Source organism: Lepidochelys olivacea (genome assembly GCF_965140295.1).
Source record: "Lepidochelys olivacea isolate rLepOli2 genome assembly, chromosome: 7".
NCBI classification, from domain to species: domain Eukaryota; kingdom Metazoa; phylum Chordata; order Testudines; family Cheloniidae; genus Lepidochelys; species Lepidochelys olivacea.
Window position 1 is genome coordinate 89,605,977 of NC_140417.1, and position 21,073 is coordinate 89,627,049.

The window sequence follows — 21,073 nt, forward strand, 5'->3', positions numbered from 1 at the left end:
TAATGTTGCACAAGAGAAAGACTATATAAGGCCCTGGAAAACCCTCCATTTTGTCTTGAAAGAAACTGGAACAAAGGACAGTAACTACGGGGGTATGAGTGATTGCTAGACCCAGATTAGGAAGGAGTCTACTCTGTCAAAGAAGCTTATTGGAACATCTCTGAGGGTGAGATTTTACCTGCATTTAGTTTCCTACTGTATTAGGCTTAGACTTGCATATTTTATTTTATTTTGCTTGGTAACTTACTTTATTCTGTCTGTTATTACTTGGAACCACTTAAATTATATTTAATAAAAACACTTTTTACTTATTAATTAACCCAGAGTAAGTAATTAATTCCTGGGGGAGCAAACAGCTGTGCATATCTCTCTATCAGTGTTATAGAGGACGAACAATTTATTAATTTACCCTGTATAAGATTTATACAGAGTAAAACGGATTTATTTGGGGTTTGGATCCCATTGGGAACTGGGTATCTGGGTGCTGGAGACAGGAGCACTTCTTAAGCTGTTTTCAGTTAATCCTGCAGCTTTTGGGGGAAGTGTTTCAGACCTGGGTCTGTGTTTGTAGCAGGCTAGCGTATCTGGCACAAGAAGGCAGGGTACTGAAGTCCCAAACTGCCAGAGAAAACAGGCTCAGAGGTAGTCCCAGCACATCAGGTGGCAGTCCCAAGGGGGTTTCTGTGACGCAACCCGTCACAGTTAAGAGTCCTGTTTTTGGTTTAGAGCACCAGTATTATTTTCCTATTCCTAGAAACATTTGCTTATTGTTGTGAAATTGAGAATAAATGCAACTACTTTGGATTGGGGATAACAGTTAATACTGAAATAGCAACTGTAGTGAAAAATGCCATGATCTTTTTATTTATTTTTTTAAATAAGAAATAGCATCACAACCAGAAATATCAACACCACCAAAGAGGATGGATCTAGACTGTTCTTGTGGTACCAGATGACAGAACGAGGAGTAATGGTCTCAAGTTGCAGTGGGGGAGGTTTAGGTTGGATATTAGGAAAAACTTTTTCACTAGGAGGGTGGTGAAGCACTGGAATGTGTTACCGAGGGAGGTGGTGGAATTTCATTGGTTAGAGGTTTTTAAGGTCAGGCTTGACAAAGCCCTGGCTGGGATGATTTAGTTGGGGATTGGTCCTGCTTTAAGCAAGGAGTTGGACTAGATGATCTCCTGAGGTCCCTTCCAACCCTGATATTCTATGAAATAAACAAAACACACAACAACACTAATGACTACCATAACATACGTATTCAGTGTTTCTAGTATGAAGAAACACAAAGGACACTCTTTAATATAATGCTCAGTGTATTGGATAGCAAAAATTGAAGCTGTGTATGTATGGCCTGCTTTTGAGAAATATTGAGTGCCCCAAACTCCTCATGAATCAACAGGATATGCAGATGCTCAGCACCTCTGAGTATCAGGTTTCTAATTCTTTATTTAATGGTGTTCCAATGTATTCTAGAACGTCTTCAGAAAGGTTCAGAAAGTGAGTTTTCCCCATCAGTGATAAACTGTATTTGGTAGAAAGCAGTAGTTTGAGATAATGTGTCTGCTTTTAAACCTCAGTAGGATTTTGCCATTGACTTTAGGATTTGGCCTGTTACATTTAACACAAATACACAAAGAACATACTTAAAAAAATTAGATCCAAAAAGATATGGTTTCAACATGAGCACATGTATTACAGTAAGAACCTGCTCTGAGAGGCCTAAATGCAAGCCCTACATAACACAAACTTCAGCAGTTTGCTGGAGCAGCCTCACTTTCACCTGTAAAGGTTTAAATGGATATGGCATCCATCCTTCCAAGGGTAAACTGTGGCTTCAGTTCCATTGCAGAAATGGGAATTGGTGGCCATTTTGGAGAAGGGCAAAGCTTTATGAGATTAAAGGTAGAAATCAGAAATTAATGAGAATTAAAAACTTTGCCTTTCTCTAGGACCTCTCGCTAGGTCCTGACATCCAGGCTAAATCTTGCCAATTCTTTCTGCATAAGATCTCTGAGATATGGCCTTTCTTATCCATCTACACAGCTAAAACTCTCATTTAAGCACTCATTAGCCTGTGTCTCAATTACTGCAACCTCCTGCTCTCTGGCCTTGACAAATGCAATTTCCTCCCACTCATATCCACTTAGAATGTTGCTGCAAAGATCATTTTCCTATCCTGTTACTTTGACGATATCACACCCATGGACGGCAGGTATAATATGCCAGTGAAGGCTAAGCCTTCCCTGGTGCAGCTGCCACCGACACGCTGCCGGATATCAGATCCGCAGTGGCCATGCCCCTGTCCCTTCCCAAGGCCCCCATCGTCTGCTGCTGCTGCTTCTGCCTGCCTGCCACTGCTTGCCGGGTCCCTCCTCTGCGGGGGCAGGGGAGTGAGGAAGGAACACGGTGAGCCAGCAGTGGGCGGGAGGGACTGGCGGGGGAGTGAGGTGGCTCCGTGTGCTGGGGCTGGCTAGGAGCAGCCCGGCCCAGTGCTTGGTGGGACTGGGGGCTCAGCCTGGCCAGCAGCTCAGGGAGGGGGGCGGCATGGCCGGGGGCGGCCCAGCAGCTCAGCCTGATGTGGCTGGGGTGGGGAGCAGCAGCTCAGCCCAGCATGGCCGCGGCTTAGCCCAGTGTGGCCGGAGGCCAGGCGGCGACGGCTCAGCCTGGCACTCAGCGTGGCCAACGGCTCAGGGGCCCGGCGTGGCCCCGGCTGGCCCAGTGGCTCAGCCTAGCATTGCCGGCCTGGCAGGGTTGTGGTGGCTCAGCCCAGTGTGGCTAAGACCAGACCGATGCTTTGGGAGCGGGGACAGCCCAGTCTGGCTGGGGTAGGCAGGCCGGGACTCTTACAGTTGCGGGGGGGCCCTCAGGGCTCCTTCTGTTATGGGGGGTTTGGGGCTCCAGCATGCAGGGGATGGGGCCTCAGGGGGATGGGGCATGTCCAGTGGCTTGCCTCCCCAAAGCGGGGGTTCACCCACTGTCTGTGATTACACCCTTGTTTCAATCCCTCCACTGGCTCACCCTTCTCGATCACATCAAACTTTAGATGCTTGTTTGACTTTCAAGGCCTTTCAAAGTCAATCCCTACCCTATCTATCATCTCTCATTCCCTATCAAGATTTTTATGTCCACCTCCATTTAACCCATGATGCCAGTCTCCACTGCCTACTTGTTAAATTTTCAAACAAACAACTTCATGCTTTCTCCCAGGCTGCCCAACACAGTTGGGAGGCACTCCCCATATGCAAAGTTACCTCATCGTCTATCTTGAAATCCCTCTTTAACACGCTCCTTTACTGTGATGCGTACAAAAGCTTAACAATGTTTAGTCTGGTTGGTGTGCAGAGATCACTGCCTATCACGTTGACCAATAGTATTACGGTGTTTACTTGTACACCTCCATCTGTTGTCTCTGGTCTTATACTTGTTAGCAACTTGAGGCAGAGTCTGTCTTTTTGTTCTGCCTTTTTTTCCTGTCTTTGTACAACACCTAGCATGATCCAACACCTGGTCCATGACTAGGCCTCCTTGGCACTACAGTAATACAAATAAATAGATAAATAATAGAAACATTCAGATATTGTGAGACTTACATTAAAAATAATGCAAGTTGGCAATACTGAAACTTTAACTAAAATTCACAACATAGGAAATTTCAGGAATGGGGAAAGTCTGTCAGGCTCAAAATGCCTGGCTAAACAAATCAAGTACCACGTCCTTCCTCATCTACCCAGAAGAAGGGCAGCTCCTCACAATTCTCCCTCCATCCACATGAAAGATTTAAATGGAAAAAATACTTCTTTTTACATGATTTCACTGGAGTGTTAAAATTAAGGAAAGTTTTCTTTCCTTCACTGTTACTCTATCCTTCCATTGACTGCCAACCCCTTTTAAAAAAAATACATGGAAAATTAAAGGATGAAGCTGTATATTTTAAGGGGCATTATTTGGCAAGTTCCAAAGAAAAGCAGCATAAAAATATGCTAATAATGTCAAAAGTAGTTGAAAATCCCTAATTTAGGAGCCACAGTTAATTTACAGAATTAAAAAGCAAAAAGAAAGAGTACATTTGATTCACAGGTGTTAATTGTAATAGGCTGTTACACTGTACTCATATAGCTTATGGAATAATGATATTTGTTCAATCTGTTGAGAATTATAAAAATGTACTGCCAAGGTTCTGTAGCAGTTATCAATGGTTATTAATGACCTGGCAGGCTTTACATTGCCATATGGCATATGAGAGTCTGGAAGTGACTGTTGGGATCCTTAGTCAATAAGAGCTGAGAGCTTCAGTGAGATAACATTTTGAAGCTTTCAGGAGGAAAGGAAAGAGGGGGAACAAGGAAGATGGGTTTAATGAACACCATATTCTAGAAACACTGACACTGGATTTCTGAAAGGGGTACAATAGTGCAGAGGTTCTCAACCAGAGGGTTGGGTCCCAAAATTGGGTCACCAGAATGTTTCAAAGGGTCACAGGTGGCTCCTGTCCCAAAGGCCTGGCTGGGCTTGCCTCCCTGCAACCTCCAGGGTCCCAGCACCACTCAGGTTTGGAGTCTGTTAGGCCAAATTTGAGTGAGTGGCACTGCAACCTCATGAGTCAGGTCACAACTCCACTTACACAAATTTGGTTCAGCAAGGAAGGCAGGGGTGAATGGCGCTGCAACCCTGGAGTTTGCAATGCCCGGAGTGGAGAGCCAAGCCCAGCCAGCCTCACAGCACAAGAGCTTGGGTGGCTCAGGCAGGTGATGCTAGGAGGTGGGGCTTGGTAGAGGAGCACCACCTCCACCCTCTGATGAACCTCAGCAGGCCACCCAGGCTGTCTGGGTTGGAGGGGTGGGACAACTAAAAAATTGGGGGCCCCTCCCCCCATGTCACCTCTGGTGGCGGGCACAAAATATGATTGCTCACCCCCGGAGCTAAAATGCCTAGTTACAGTTCTGCCCCATGGCCTCCACCCCAAGACTATTTACTGAGTTGTGACGGGCCATAAACATTTACAAACGGGTCCTGAGCCCCAAAAGGTTGAGAACCACTGCATTAGTGTATCTGCACTACAGATTAGAATCCCTTGTATCTCACATTTTTGGAAAATGCTAGAATTCAGCTGCTGATGTTATTCTCCATTGGTATGGTACAGAAAGAGCACAACAGAATGGATAAGCTACTATAGGGCTGTTTAGGTGCAATAGATGTTTACATTACATTATTTTCATGCTCCCTGCTGGACTATGTAGATGAGTCCTGCCACCTGCCTGTTGCTAGAAATAATCAATATTAAAAAATTGTCAAAAATTAGTTTAACTATGAAATACAGCAAAAAATAATGTACAGTGACTATTTCTAGTCCTACAGTATATATTGTCATCTCAGACTGAATTAGACAGGAAACTGAAAGGCAAATGTGTTGGGAAGTTTAACTATTACTGTAAAAAATATGGCTGTGGTAATTTTGTGACTTGTTTTGTTTCTGTTATTGTGACTGGGATAGTGTAAAATGAAATGTGTGGTGTACTGGCTAGAAAAATAGGATAATGCATGTTATCACAGGACTTGTACGTCAGCGTAAGTATTTCCAACGTATCATACAAAATACTTGTTATCCAAATTCCTTCTGTGCAGCAGTATGCATAATGAAGACTGCAACTATTCAGCATTGCTGAAATAGTAAAATACTCCCTATTGCTATTAATTGTAACTGGATAAAATGCATATGAAATTACACATGAAGCTCAGTTTTTATTTTTAACACATTATCACTGTGGGGTAAATTTTCACAGCATTGGATGAAGTTATTGTTGAACAATTCCAATTGAAGTCAATGGGTGTCACATGACTAAAAATTCCAAAGAAAGCTTTGAAAAATTATCTTTAGCTGTTAACTAGGTACAAAGAAAATATCAAAAGAAAACATGTACCGCTTGTCTATATCTATCTATATTAAACTCATATTCACAAACATTTAATAGAAGCATATAGACACATCCTGCAGTAAACAACAGTGACGTCTAAACATTTATATATATATGTATATATATATATATATATATATATATACACACACACATACATTTGTCAGTTATTTATCTAGCTGCAGATATACTTCCAAACTATCAAATTTAAGTCTACCTACAGCATTACTGAGTTTACTAGTAAACTGAGCCTGCAGTATCTCAGATATGTACACTTTCATTCAAAAAGCATCTGGGTATTATCCTACCTCTATACATTGAAAATACAATACCAATTATAGCAAGATTTCAGGTTAATTTCAGAAGATAAAAGCCATTTTATATTGAATATTTTAAAATATACAAATTGTTTAAATACCTATTGTGAATTAATTCATTTTAGTCTAAGGCAGCTAACAAACACAACTGTATTTGAATTTTTTTTAAAAAATTCGTTATTAAAAAATAAGAACCTAAACTCTGGAGTAGTTGTATTATTAGAAGTTGTTTGAGAAGGTGCGTTATGAGCCTTCTTCTATTTCTCAGACCTGTTTGTTTCCAGACTTATTTGGCCCAGAGTTGCCAACTCTCAAAATTTTCTTGCAAGTTTTATGATATTTGGGGTTTTTCTTGAAACCCAAGCTCCTGGAGTCATGTGGTTTTCTGAGAATTTCAGTTTTCATAAAAAAAAAAAAGTTTCTAGCTCTCATGGCTACAGAGAAAAGCTTGGATATATTGCTCAAGTAAACCGTAAAGGTTAGAAAATCAGAAGGCAAATTAAAATAACCTCAAATTTATTATTTAAAAAAGCTCATGGTTTTTAAGTTGATCTCGTGGTTTTGGTGGGCCTGCCTCTGACTCATGAGTTTTGGACACTTGAGATGGGTAATAATGTTGGCCAGTTCTCTCTAGATGTCAGAAGTGCCACAAAATTTGGCTAAAAGGGTTCTTGGGCTCTTTTGACGAAGACTGGTTTGTAAATGACTGAATGTGGAGGTTACAATATGAGAAAGAAAAGGAAAGGTTGCCATAGAGCTTATAGGCAGAGGTAAATTTTAAGAATGGGAGATTTAACTGTATGGTGCCCACTAACATTAATAGGAGTCATGCAACTATATCCCTGAATGTTCTACTGTACATCTAAACCTATAAAAAGTCTCTACATTGCCTTCCCTATGTACCTTTAGTACACCATTGAAGAAATATTACACTTCTATTACAGTGTATACAGAGTATTACACTTCTATACTCCTATTTAATATTAACATAGAATCATAGGACTGGAAAGGACCTCAAGAGGTCATCTAGTCCAGTCCCCTGTACTCATGACAGGACTAAGTATTATATGGTGGACATATAACATGTATGGTGGACTGTTATTTACACCTTTAAGTTCCCTCCAAGCATAGTTATAACTCCCAAACAAAACACTTCATTAAAAACAGTCTAAGTTGCTCAAGTGTGCACACCACCACTTTACATGCAGTCTGCTGTTATGTGCTCACCCAACACATGAAACATACCACAAGGTGGAAAATTTTAAAAATAAGAAAAGCTTATCAGACCCAAATTGAGGTCTACATTCAGACATTTAAGTACAAAACAGGGATTTTAATACCAAGTTAAGGCCAAATTCCAATGCAACAAACCTTCACTACAGACTGGTTATCAGTGCCTCCAGGACGATGACTCAGCAAGATTGCTTAGAATTCAGTTCTATCTTCTAGCTGCAAGACCCCAATAAGCTATTCCAGAATCCCTATCTGCAGTGAATCACAGTTGAACAGCTATATAATTTGTAGTACTTACCCCTGAAGTGCTTTTTCTCCAAACCAATCTCCTTTCCCTAAAGTGCGGAGAAAGATTGGCTCTTCACTGGGTGAATCTTCACGAGTAACATTTACCTGTGGAAAAGAAAAAAACCAAAATGTTTTATTAATAAAACCTACTCATTTGGGAATGTATGAGTCATCTGATGGCATTTTCAATTAATAACCGATTCAGGTTCCTATCTGGTTAACTTGATAATTCCTGTATCCTGAACTTCCTTAGAGCCTTGCCAATCACCATTTTAGATCTATGTAATCAAGCGTACTACTATGGCCAGTTCCCCAAACAAGCCTCTTAGGCCATTCATGGAAATGTATAATTACTTTTTATTGGGGTATGTATTATTTTTGAAAATACTAATATGAATCGTGCCCTCTCATTTATTTTTGCGTTTGAGGCCCCAATCTGGCAATTGACTGTGTGAGCACAGGGGTCTGTTTGTATGGAGTCAGCTCTAGAACTGGAGGTCCAAATCTTTTATATTACAAGATGGACTTATTATGTGGGCTTCTTTTTACAGAGTTCTAGGTTATTCTGTTCTGCACCATTCACTAATCAGGAAACCAGTCTACAAGCTGAAATGAAGAGAGAACATTACAGAATGAAAACCCTTCCTCTTTGAATCATTGAATGCAATGAAAGGACACAGTCATGGACCCCAAATGCTAGCTGGAGCAGAAATAAAGAACTTCCATGTATTTTTGATTTAAAAAACGAAAATAAAAAGCAATATAATAAAATTAAAAACTGCAAATGTGGCTTAACAGCCTTTAACCACCTTTGCCAATTTAATGAATGAAAAGTGGCAGTCTGCAGCTGTGCCTTGACATTTTTTTGCTGTGAAAAAGTAAAGCAGGTTTTGCAGATGAAAAGTGGATTTCCAACGCAACTGAAAAATGATGCATAGTGTGAGCCTGATGTAGGCACAGATTAAAAAAATATATATGGGCAATACACAATGGTTGGAGGTCTTCATATCCATAGGAGATGGAGTTCCAGCACTGGAGGTGCTAATTCTTTTTAATTTTTCTTCTAATATCTTCTAATTGCTCTTCTGAAGACCATTCTACTTTGCATTAAGATAATAAGAAACCCTGATTTCCTTGTAGCTTGTTGTGTCTCCATGACAAATTGGTAAACTCCTAGCAACTACTGCAAGGCAAATCCTTTCTGGATATACCACTAGTATTAAGGATAATACAGCACACTCCATTAGTCCACCAAAGATTCAGAAACCCCTTGAAAAGGTGATAGGTAGATCTGGGATGTATATGACCCTCATATGAGAGGCAATTCTTTTCTTTGAACCTAGACTTAACAAGGGTGAACTCTGAATGTTTTAAAATGGTCAGATTGAGAGAGGATGCTGGGCCAGGTGCAACATCCAGTGCAAGAAATTTAGTGGGCAGAGGAAAATGGCAACATTTCACCCTTAGATCAAATTTGCAAATCCCACTTGCATTTTGTGAAAATCTCAGGTTCTGCATATGCAAATTCACAAAGCATTCTGGGATTTCAAACAGTTTAATTTAGTTCTGATATGGGGGATATGGAAAGCTTTCTAGTTTAATTTTGTTGTGAAAACCTAAAAAAAACCCATTTCCTCTACCGTCTACTGTCTCTTGTTATGGGTGCTCAACATAGTAGTTTTGAGTCATTAATGAGCACTCAGCCTACAATAAAGTTTTGCAGTGAGTTATCAAAGATCAGATGAGGGTAGGGAAAGCGTAACAGATTGGATAAAACTGTTTGTAGCAGATGGAAAAAAACTAAGTAAAGAAAGACTTAATACATTTTAGCTCTGTGATCCTCTGTGTGTCCTAGAAAAGAAATGCCAAGGGATCACAGTTTAAAGTGATGATACACATTAATCACCAGATAATATGGCACCAATAATGCACCCTATTACATTTGTGACATTGATTTTTACAGGAAAAATGGCATACTACAGCACAGCATGGCACATGATTTCACTCTACTGACTGAGCACTGAACGGTGCCAGACTATCAGCATGTGGTGAGCAGAAGAGTGCAAACTATTGGTAGTAAACAATTTATTCACCTTGCAGGATCCCAGCAGCAGGGCTTCAGCCTGAGCCTAGACATCTACATTGCAATTAAGCAGCCCCTTATCCCAAGCCCAGCAAACCAGAGTCCGCTAGCATGGGCCGGTCGCAGGTTTCTAATTGCAGTGTAGATATACCCTGGGAGACCAAAGGAGTAATTTGTGAGAGGAGCTACGCTGCCAGGATTAAGGAATTTTTAGGACCTTTCTTGTTCAGTTCTGTCAGGTTTTGCCCAAGATATCACTGCTGGACACACTGAGCTATATGAATATCAGAAATTGGAAACAGCTTTATAACTAATGGTCTTCTAAATATTCAAACCAATTAATTGCATGCAGCATGTACATGCCCAGGCACGTGGGCTGCAGTCAGATCCTTGTTTGATTTATTTAACTGTCTGACCCAGGGTTCAGTTTGGGATGTTGGGTGGCCATGTCTGTGCAAGGTATGGTCATATACTATAATCCATCTTATTTAACTGTTTGAGTGCCAGGGCTCTGGCGGTGAGTCCTGGGAACTCAGGCCTGTGCTGTGTTGTTGTCATGGCACCATTCCCATATAAAGCAGAGATTTCATATACTTGCCAAAGGCATTTATTAAATTTACTGATCTCCAGTTTCGCCATCCATCACCTTTCACCACAGTCCTCTCTGGAAATCTGTAGTAGTGAGGTGGATGTGCACACTAATAGTTAAATAGGGCACAGTGGGAATCCCTGTAACAGCCTCCATCTCAAGTCTCTGGTCAAGGGCCTGAGGCAAATTTCAGCAAGCACTGTTTTATTTCAACTGCCTTGGCTGCCCATCAGCTCTCACAGTCAACATGGGAATAAGCAATAAAGGGAAAAGGGAGTCTGCCAAAAAAACATTTAGACCCCATGTAGATATCCACCATAACATTGTGGCATTGCTGTTAGTGGCAGACCATGACAATTGGGTGCACAGAAATATCAGTCTATTTTGCACACTGACTGGTGAATCTGCCAATCAGGGATCTGGGGACTCTTCTGAGTACAGAGGACAGGGTGCAACCTGTTTCGAGTAGAGGAGGATACAGATAAGGCCAGTGTGTCTGGAAAGGAATGTTCATGTGGGGATCATTTGTGTCATGGTTTTCCTTCTTCAGAGAGGTAAGGAAAAGATTATGATGGGATCAGTTACTCCTGATCAGAAGAAGCTGGAAAAGCTTGAGAGTATTATGAAAGATACAGGGATGGGGTGGGAAGGGGGAGGAGTACAGGAGAAGGAGGGGGAGGATAACATAAAGGAACTTTCTGAGGCTTCATAATAAATGCACACCCCATAATGTACTCCATTTAGAAAACCTGCCAATGATTGACTTATTCACATGGAAAATACACACAGCTTTTTTTCCCTCTAGTGAACATTTGACTTCAGCTGTTTGATAAATATGGGTTACAGAGACAGAGGGAATGTGAGCAAGACAGAGTACTAGCTTCAGTACTTGTGAGCTTGCAATGTCACACGCTCTCTCAGAAGACACCCCTGTATGTGTGGCAGTCATGTCAGAACTAACTAAACTACTCTCTCTTTTCTTCCCCAATATCTGGGCTTTTTTGTTGCCTTTCATAATAAATTGCCTGTATTAACCTGTGACTTTGTGTAAATATAAGAACGGTAAAAAGAAGGTTGGGATTGACCCCACCAATTTATCTGTCCCCTTTTGTTTAGTTTTATCTGTGTTTCAGTATGTATTCTCTGCAGCGGGAAATTGCAGTGCCTTCCCTTGAACATCTGCATCCTGCTGTGGTAAGGAGCAATGTGTTTGCCAAGCTTAACACCAAATAAAATGGAATTTGCGACTGTCAAAAAAGGATTGTCTAAAGCTACCAAGATTGTGAAAGAAAACTAAGAGGTTTAAAGCATTTCCCCCCTTGTAACTTGCTGAGTAGAGGCTAAGGCATCAAAGAAGGCACCAAATTTTAGAAATTTCAATAGAAATATGGTACAATATATTTTATTTTAGTTCAGAAAGACAGCTTAGCAGTTCTGTGGGTCCCCATGATTTAAATCTTAACAAAAAAATAAGTGTTCAGTCAGTGTTTATTTGTTCTATCCATCTATGGTATATACATATAGGTGCTACAGCAATACAAATAATAAATAATAATTATTATATTTAGAGCAAGGGATTAAAATATGTATTTCTGGATCACATCTAGCCCAACTTTGCACTGACTAAACGAAACTCAAGAGTAGTTGTTATGTCTCATTCCTAGAAGGCATATATCCATGTTACAAGACCTACCAACATAACTGGCACCCATGTTGGCAGTCTTAGATGATGTCTATACTAGAAATGCTGTAAATAAAGTCTTGATATTGCTAGTCATGCAACCAAGGTGGCTTAACAACTTTTTTCATGAACCAAAAAGTGTTCATTGTGAGTACGTGTAAAACAGTGTGTGAGATCTGCCTTTGGGGTGTGTGTGGATTTTTTCTCCCCAACTGACACTGTGCCAAGAAGTTTAATTAAATGTGAAATGTTCTAACATTTGTGGCCCTGCAAGAAAAGGATTGATTGACACTGCATTCCCAGAGTTACACCATCATTGTACGTGACATTTGCTTTGAAAGGGGTGACAACAACTTACCTTTCCTTTGCTGATTATAAAGAAAGTGTCCCCTCGAGCCCCTTGCCTGATAATGTACTCTCCATTTTCATAATGCGTCTGTGGAAAAATTAACAAGAACAAAAGGAATCAGGCTGTCACTCAGTTTGTAGTCCAGCAGTTTCACAAGATAACTCTTAGGGAGGCAGTAAGCCTGAATGAGTTTTATCCAAGCCTGTCATCTGTCACGAGTTAAGAATTACCCTATGTCAAGAAATATAACAGTGAAAAATAAATCATTTTGTCTTGTCCATTTTTCTTATTATTTTGTTAGTGCCAGCTTTTGTCTGGATGCCTTATCCTCAGTCCTCAATCCATGTATCCTAATGGAACAAGACATAGGAATTTTTCTGAAGAGCATCCAGTACAAACCAAAACTATGGTAATAAACTGCTTGTAACAGTGGTCCTTTTCCAAATATTTTCATTTATGTTTGTGGTGTTCATCTTATTTTATACTCCTGTTATCAGTGGCTTTATTTAGGAGTTATTTTTACTTAAAATAAGTTTTATTATTAGTCTTGATTTGTTCCCCTGGTTTATATTAAAATTAACTGATAATATTCTGTCCTATCCAGTCAGAGTGAGTGTCGAAAAATGGGCTAGATGAAATTCCTTGTATTACACCAATCAATGTAATTTTGGTGAATTTAGACAAAAAAAATAAAATGTTCCAAGCTAAGTCCTTAAATCCATATTTAGGCTTCTAAATAACTGGTATGATTTTCAAAGGTGTTGGGTGTCAGCAGATCAATAACAGGCAAATGCAGAGGTAAGTCAACTTAAAGCATCCCACCTAAAATTTTGACCTAGATTTCCCACAGGTTAAATAAATGGTGGTGGCCTTATCAGGCTTTTGTGGTGAATGAGCCTAGGACTTTTCAGCTTGGAAAAGAGGAGACTAAGGGGGGATATGATAGAGGTATATAAAATCATGAAAAGAAAAGGAGTACTTGTGGCACCTTAGAGACTAACCAATTTATTTGAGCATAAGCTTTCGTGAGCTACAGCTCCGATGAAGTGAGCTGTAGCTCACAAAAGCTTATGCTCAAATAAATTGGTTGGTCTCTAAGGTGCCACAAGTACTCCTTTTCTTTTTGCAAATACAGACTAACACGGCTGCTACTCTGAAACCTGTCATAAAATCATGACAGGTGTGAAGAAAGTGAATAAGGAAAAGTTATTTACTTGTTCCCATAACATAAGAACTAGGGGCCACCAAATGAAAGTAATGGGCAGCAGGTTTAAAACAAATAAAAGGAAGTTCTTCTTCACACAGCACCCGTCAACCTGTGGAATTCCTTGCCTGAGGAGGTTGTGAAGGCTAGGACTATAACAGGGTTTAAAAGAGAACTAGATAAATTCATGGAGGTTAAGTCCATTAATGGTTATTAGCCAGGATGGGTAAGGAATGGTGTCCCTAGCCTCTGTTTGTCAGAGGGTGGAGATGGATGGCAGGGGAGAGATCACTTGATCATTACCTGTTAGGTTCATGCCCTCTGGGGCACCTGGCATTGGCCACTGTCGGCAGACTGGATACTGGGCTGGATGGACCGTTGGTCTGACCCAGTGTGGCCATTCTTATGTTCTTAATGCAGTAATGATTACTGTATTCAGACCTCTTGTGCTCCCCCAGATAGCAATATGAACCTTTGAAATACTAAGTTCTAGTGAACGTGTTATTTGAAGACTGCAGCAAGGCCCAGCAAAGACTGACAAATCTGCTGTGTTCTCAAAGTAGTATATCAGCAGAAGTATAGGTGGAAAAGACCTTGACTCAGAATGAAGGAATTCATTTGAACTAATCTGAACCTTCAAAATGGGCTGAGGTTTGGAACTATCCTTATTTTTTCCAAATCAGTTTGTTGATCTATCATTTTCACTCTCAGTCTTTTTGGTCTCCCTTGAACTCAGGTAACAACACTCTACAATGAAAAGATATTTTAGGATTCATGTAAAATACTGAATATAGCTAAAAAAAATCTTTGTTGTGGAAGCACTTGATTTAGGAGCAAATAAATATAAAGTAAAATAGCTCTGTGGTAGGAGAGGCAAGTATTCATGTCTAATTAAACAATAATTCAATTGACAAAGATATTTTATTCCTAAAAAGCAATTAGTTTGAGTCTACAGAGGTTTGTACAATGTTTGCATTGATTGATCATGACAAAAATGTTAGAGAAAACTGAAAATGTTAGCATCAGAAGGTAACTCCAGTTTCTGAATATCCGTTACAATCTAAAGAAAAAATATAATCAAAGAGACATTAATTTATGGTGAGTCACCAATGCTGAATAATTCTCATGACTCTTCAGGAAGGGAAACTCCATGGAAATATTACTCTGGCTGCTGTGCAGAAGGCCCTGGCTTCTGGTGAGTCTCTCATGAGCCTCTGGATTTGGGAGCAGAACTCCCTTCTTGCCCCCCATGTGGCAAAGTTGGAAGAGCCACAATGTTCAAGTGGAATCCCTGAAACTCTGCAAGAACAAACTTAGGAGCTTCCGGTCCCTGACACAGCTTGATGATAGGGATTTTGAGTTCATAAAGTTTTGCGTGAACAACCTGAAACCCTTGAAGGGGCCAATTTTATAAAGTGCTGAGCACTATTCTCTGAAAATCTAATGCTTTCATGGTGCCTCAAGAGAGGCACCCAAAAATTGAGGAATATCACTAGTCACTGAAAATGCTGGGCAGAAAGTTTCCAGAACTTCTGGATGGGAAGTTAATCTTCACAATGCAACTGGTGCACTGGATCCCTGTTAAAATCTGTGGACAGAAAGACAAACAAAAGTACCAAGAGAGATGTGATATTTCCTCAGCCTTTGAAAGGTGGTGGTGAAAGGTGACTGGGATAAATAATCACAGGACATCTAAACATGTAAGCAGATTGATTTTTTCTAAAAGAGACTTTTACCTGCCTCAAAGAAATATCTCTCTGCTGAGCAATGCTTAGGTGACATTCTCGTACCACAGAGGGTACTAAACAATTGCATTTAATCCTAATGTTTCCTATTTATTCTGATCTTCCTATCTGCCTCCAATCCTTCAGCTGTCTATTGATCATATACCTTCAAACTCCTATCCCCCCTTGCTCCCTCTCTTATCCCCTCATTGTCAACAAATCTCACTATTTCTATGCTCTCTGTCATTTGTCCAATATTTTCTTGCCATTCTGAGTGCATCATAGTTCATTTTAGAAGTCTGACAAACATCTTAAACTCAATATGACAAAAGCTAAACTTAAACTTTCCTCCCAAGCTCTTTTGTTTCACTCCTTTTTAATAAACAAAATAAATAACATAACAACAACAACAACCTCTGAAAAATGTTTTCATCCATAGATTTCAAAATGCTCTAGAAAAGAGGTCAATATCATTATCCCCATTTTACAGATGGGGAAACTGAAGCACAAGGCAGTGACGTGAATTGTCCAGGGTCACCCAGCAGGCCAGTGGCAGAGCTGGACATAGATCCCAGAACTTCTGAGTCCTAATCCTGTGCTCTATTCACCAGGACACACTGCCTCTGCATCAACCTCCCCATTATCAAGACTCACAAGCTAGTTGTCATATTTGACTCCTCCCTATTAATTACCCCCCACATTCAGGCTTTCTCCAAATCCTGTCTCTTCAGGCTCTCTAAAATCTCCCTTACTCTCCCTCTCATCTGCTGAAACATAACTGTCTCTTGCCTTCTTTACTATATCATCTTTTTTTTGCAACCTTCAAAGCACTTCAGTCTCTAGGGCATCCAAAACACTGTAGCTCTCTTTGCATCCTGATCATTGACTCCTCACTGAATTCCATCATTCACTGGCCTCCTATATCTTTCCAAATCAGTTTCAGTCTTGTTGTTTACCACCTTAGGCTTCTACATAGCATTCATGCTGCTTAATCTCATCCTTTGTTTCTATCTCTCCAGACATATGCTCTCCCTGTAATTTCTTTAGTCTTCTCCTCTCACGCTTGACTCCATGTCTTTTTCACACTACACTACCCAAGAATCCGCTAACTCTTTCTCAGAATTTCCCACTTCCTATCATTAATCAACTCTGCTCATTCTCATGCTTCATCTTTTTAATTTTACTGTTTCCATTTATTTTGACTATATGCTCCTTGGTGCAAGAATCTGTGCAAAGTGCCATGCTCCCCATAATGCTATATAAAAGAATAGAACTAATAACAATCTTCCTCGCCTTTCTTGTTTGTCAGGCAAGTTAAAGATGGTAATATTTGCTCAACATGTATATGGGAGTATTATTCAACATGACTTGAATTAACCAACAAAACATTTTTTATAGCTGGTTCATATGTGAAAAACCAACCCACAGACAGTATAGAAACAATATTCTGAATGAAAGAGTATGAAAATAAAGTTCTGAAAGTTTTAATGGTAACAGATGTAGAAGCAATGAAATCTGAATTAAAAAAACTGAAATAAAAAGGAGGAAGGCGAACAAGCAGGTTTAATGAGGTTGTTATGTCCTAGTCACGAGCTAAGCAGATAAGAGACATAGCCAACTTACATTTCTGCTGGGATTGTTATTTGTCTACACTTGCACTAAAGGACCTAATTTTTAACGGGTCTTCTCTAGTAAAAATTTTACAGAGTCTATTTGGAAAGGGGGCCTTTAAAAATAAACAAACATTCAGCATTTATAGAATTCTTTCTTATCTTCAAAGCCCATTACACACATTAAGTAAAAATCCCAAAACACCAGTATGAGGTATGTAAATAAGTATTAATATCCACATTTTATGGTTGGAAAATTGAAGCATAATGGTTATCTGACTTGTCCAAGACCACAAATAGAGTCATCACCAGTCAGGATTAGAATTCCGAAGTGTTCAACTTCCAGACCCTGCCTTACTCCAGAAAAGAGTACTCTGCACTTTCACAAGAAAATTGGATCACACAGTAGCAGTATATCCATGATTGTATTTTTCAGAGGGCGCCACCCAGGGTGAAGAGAGCTAATTCACCCTCTTGTGTATATTTTTATGAAACCTGAGTGTTACTTAGGTGATTAAGGTATATCTCCTAGGAGGGAGAAGACTCCAAGACACACATTGATCAGAAAATGAATTTTAAAATGTTATTCAAGCAGGACTTAGGAAGTAAATACATAAAAACTGTTTTTTAACAACATGGGCCAATTTCTGCAAATAACCTTTATTCCTGAAGTAGTCCCAGTGACAAATGGAACTACCTGTGAGATCAAACATTATTTGTTTGACTAAAGATTTGGAGGATCAAGTCCAGGATTTAGGTATTTTCCCACATTATCTCTTTGAGGCCAAACTAGAGAGAGCATATGCATTCACGCAACACTTCTCCCACGCAATGTGTGAACACTCAGTCTCTGCCTCCAGCCTACTATGTGCCTGCCGCTTCCTAACTCTAGGGAATCCAGTGCCACGGAGTGCTCTACAGAGAGTCTAGGAGAAAGAGGCCATAGTGCTCTGGAGGCAGATGATGTCCCTTCTTTCCACACAGAGAAAGTTAATTGGATTACACTGTATACTTGACGCACTACTTCCGGGAGCTAGATAGGAGGGAGTCAGCGCTGGAGTCCAGTTTAGCCAAGGAGCAGGAGAAATTAGAAATGTAGTCTGTTAAGGTTGGTTCTCTGGAGAACAGTACAGTAGCCAAGGCCCAAATAGCTGGGGAGATGAGCCACCGAAGTTAGCTACAAGCTTCCCCTTCCCTAGCTGGGCAGCCTAGACAACCATGTGGTGGCTGAGGCCCATGGAGGCAAGTCATCTGAAGAAAACAGCAAAAAGTTGAAATTAGTCATTGCTGAAATAATAATTGACTAATTTTACATACCAAGAACCACGAATGTGTGTTTTTGTAAGCATGGGACAATAGGGATGAAGGTTATCTCATGGAAATAGAATAAATTAGCACTGCTACATAACTTAGTGTGTTTTGCCACAGAAATTGGTCTGACAGTTCAGTGTAATACCAGGGGCAGGCAGTACACGGATGGCAGAATTTAGCCCAACACAGAAGAAGTTAAAGCAGAAGTGTGATTATCCCAGAGGACACTAGAAGGGTTCTAGTAAAGTAACTGTGGCTCTTAAAGATGTTGTGCACATGTAGACCCTGCTTTTTGAGCTCCTGCATCCCATGCACAGGAAATCAGAGTCTTTTAATCAATGGTGTCCACTGAGGCCATTACATACCCCCATACTAGCAGTCCCGAGGGTATAAAAGGTAGAGCGACCTCAACTGCCAGTAAGTTCCTTCAACAACCAGAATCCTTGTCTGAAGCCTCTGAAATAAGTGAAGTTTTGAAGAAGGAACAGGAGCTTCTTCCCTTAAGACAGGGGTTCTCAAACTGGGGGTCGGGACCCCTCAGGGGGTCACGAGGTTATTACAGGGGGGGGGGTCGCGAGCTGTCAGCCTCCACCGCAAACAACGCTTTGCCTCCAGCATTTGTAATGGTGTTAAATATATAAAAACGTGTTTTTAATTTATAAGGGGGGGAGGCGCACTCAGAGGCTTGCTATGTGAAAGGGGTCACCAGTACAAAAGTTTGAGAATCACTGCCTTAGGAGAACTTCAGAGTCAGATGCTCCTCTCGCAGGCTTTTCCATCAGGAACAGTTTTAAACATGTCTTGCTGGCTTTCTGTGTGTGTTTTGAAAAATATTTACAAACTGTACACATGGGGTGGGGTGGGGGATATGACCCTCCCCTAGGCAAAAAAATACACCCCATGTGTCCATCATTCAAGGGGATAGCCATATCACACAATGCACAAGTTTTAAAACCTGGACATTTTGATTCACTCCCTACGGTTGATTGCCCCAGTACTGGGGCAGCTAGCTAACAGAAGCCTAACACTACCTTTATTTATTTGTGTGTGGGTGTTTGGGTGCGTTCGCGTGGCATGCATGTGCAGCAAAAGGCTAGAACAAAAATATAAGAAATAAAAGAAAGTAAGTACAGTAACTACACTAACAACTATATAATGAGAATCTACAGTAGCTAAGAGGACACTGACACTGTCCAGTCTCACTGTCCCGGGTGGTAAAAAGGAACTGAATGGTGACAGTTAGGGTTACTCTGCCCTTTATGCCATTGGAAGGGGTAGCATGAGTCATGCAAAATGCAAACTTAATCCTAATGGACACTGCTAGTTAAAAGGTTCTGATCTCCTGAGCATGGGATGCATGCATACCAAGAATGAGATGCATGTGTACAAATATGTAAAGAAGAAGACACAGAAACATTAGACAATATGTTTCTTCCTAATAAAGTGACCAATAAGTTTTTTCATTGTTTGATTTTTTTTTAGTTTCCCTTTACGTTCAATGAAAAAGGTTATGCAAAAAACCCAGTTTTGAAGCTATGCCCTGAAGAAACGGCCTTTAACTGGTGAATAGCTGTTCCTGAAGACTGGAGCTCAAGGGTCCAAGTTATATAAAGAAACAGCTGAACTGGACAGTCAAGGTTCTTGTTCCTGTTCTGAAAACTGACACGGACTTGTAACCAAGTGGGCAAGCCCAGTTGTGGGATTTGAAAGACTCAAATCTACAAGAGCCCTAGGTTGGAGTTGCGGTGAATTCTGGCAAGCTTTTAGCATGTGTATAAGTTATTTCATTTTTTAATAAATGCTTTCTCTGTAATGCTTTTATCTTAAGAATGAATGCAATTTACTTTGTGAAGGCTGGCGGGTAACTGGTGTATATTGTTACAGTCCCTGGAGAGAGGTTAATCACAGGTGCTGGACCCCTGTCAGACCGGCTGAGGAAACCAAAGTGAGGTGCAGAGGGACTGAAAGCCTAAACTCTTGTTCTGGAGGGTGAGAGACATGGATCTCTGCCCAAGAGAATTGACAAGTGGCAGCCAGGAATCTTAAAAGAGTGTCCCAGAGGAAAACTGGGGGGCGGGGGAGCAGGGCTTGAGGGAGAGGGTCAAAGGTGCAGTTGACCCTGAAGCTGTGATACTTGTAAGCACATAACTAATATTTTTCATAGTCACAAGAGGGAGAGAGAGAGAGAGAGAAGCTATGAACACTCAGCTTTGACTTTTAAGGTCCCCAAGTCTCAAACCTAAAAGTGATTGAGTAAATTAGAGAATGACATTTACAAAAAGAAACAGGTCAGAAAGAAAAAAATACATTAATAACGTTTCTCAATGATTGAACATTTTTTAGAAAAGTTCCACATTCAAAGCATATTTTTATGGGAAAAATGAACAAAAATACTCATCTGAATATAATAAATATTATGAATATATTAGAAAAACCTCAGATTCCCATTCATCAGGGACCCTTTCCAAAGCCCACTGAAGTCATTGGAAAGATTTCAGTTGACTTTAGCAGGCTTTGAATCAAGCCTCTTAGGAGGAACTGTAAAATGAGAATGTTAATCCAATCCAATTATTAGCTGTTTTAAAGTCTCTTGACCAGTTTCTCAACTGTAGTAAGTCAGCATAGCTCCATCAATTTACACTATCTGAGAATCGGATGCTCTATCTTCGTCTCTCTCTTCCTTTCAAATTCCATATCAGATAAATTAGTTAGTACTTTAATTCTTACTATTTGTCTCAGTTAACTATTATCCACATAAACCTCATG

General features: G+C 40.4%; 1 protein-coding gene across 3 annotated transcripts in view; it reads right to left on the reverse strand.

Annotated features, from left to right (window-relative positions):
- PRKG1 (protein kinase cGMP-dependent 1) overlaps positions 1-21,073 on the reverse strand; it is an 892,904-nt gene that overhangs the window by 205,286 nt on the left and 666,545 nt on the right. For all 3 annotated transcript variants that reach the window (XM_084633959.1, XM_084633958.1, XM_084633960.1), the window contains exons 6-7: positions 12,468-12,545; positions 7,767-7,861 (exon numbers count right to left, since the gene is read on the reverse strand). In XM_084633959.1, the coding sequence (XP_084490085.1) occupies positions 7,767-7,861; positions 12,468-12,545 (173 nt within the window). The remainder of the gene's footprint in view (positions 1-7,766; positions 7,862-12,467; positions 12,546-21,073) is intronic.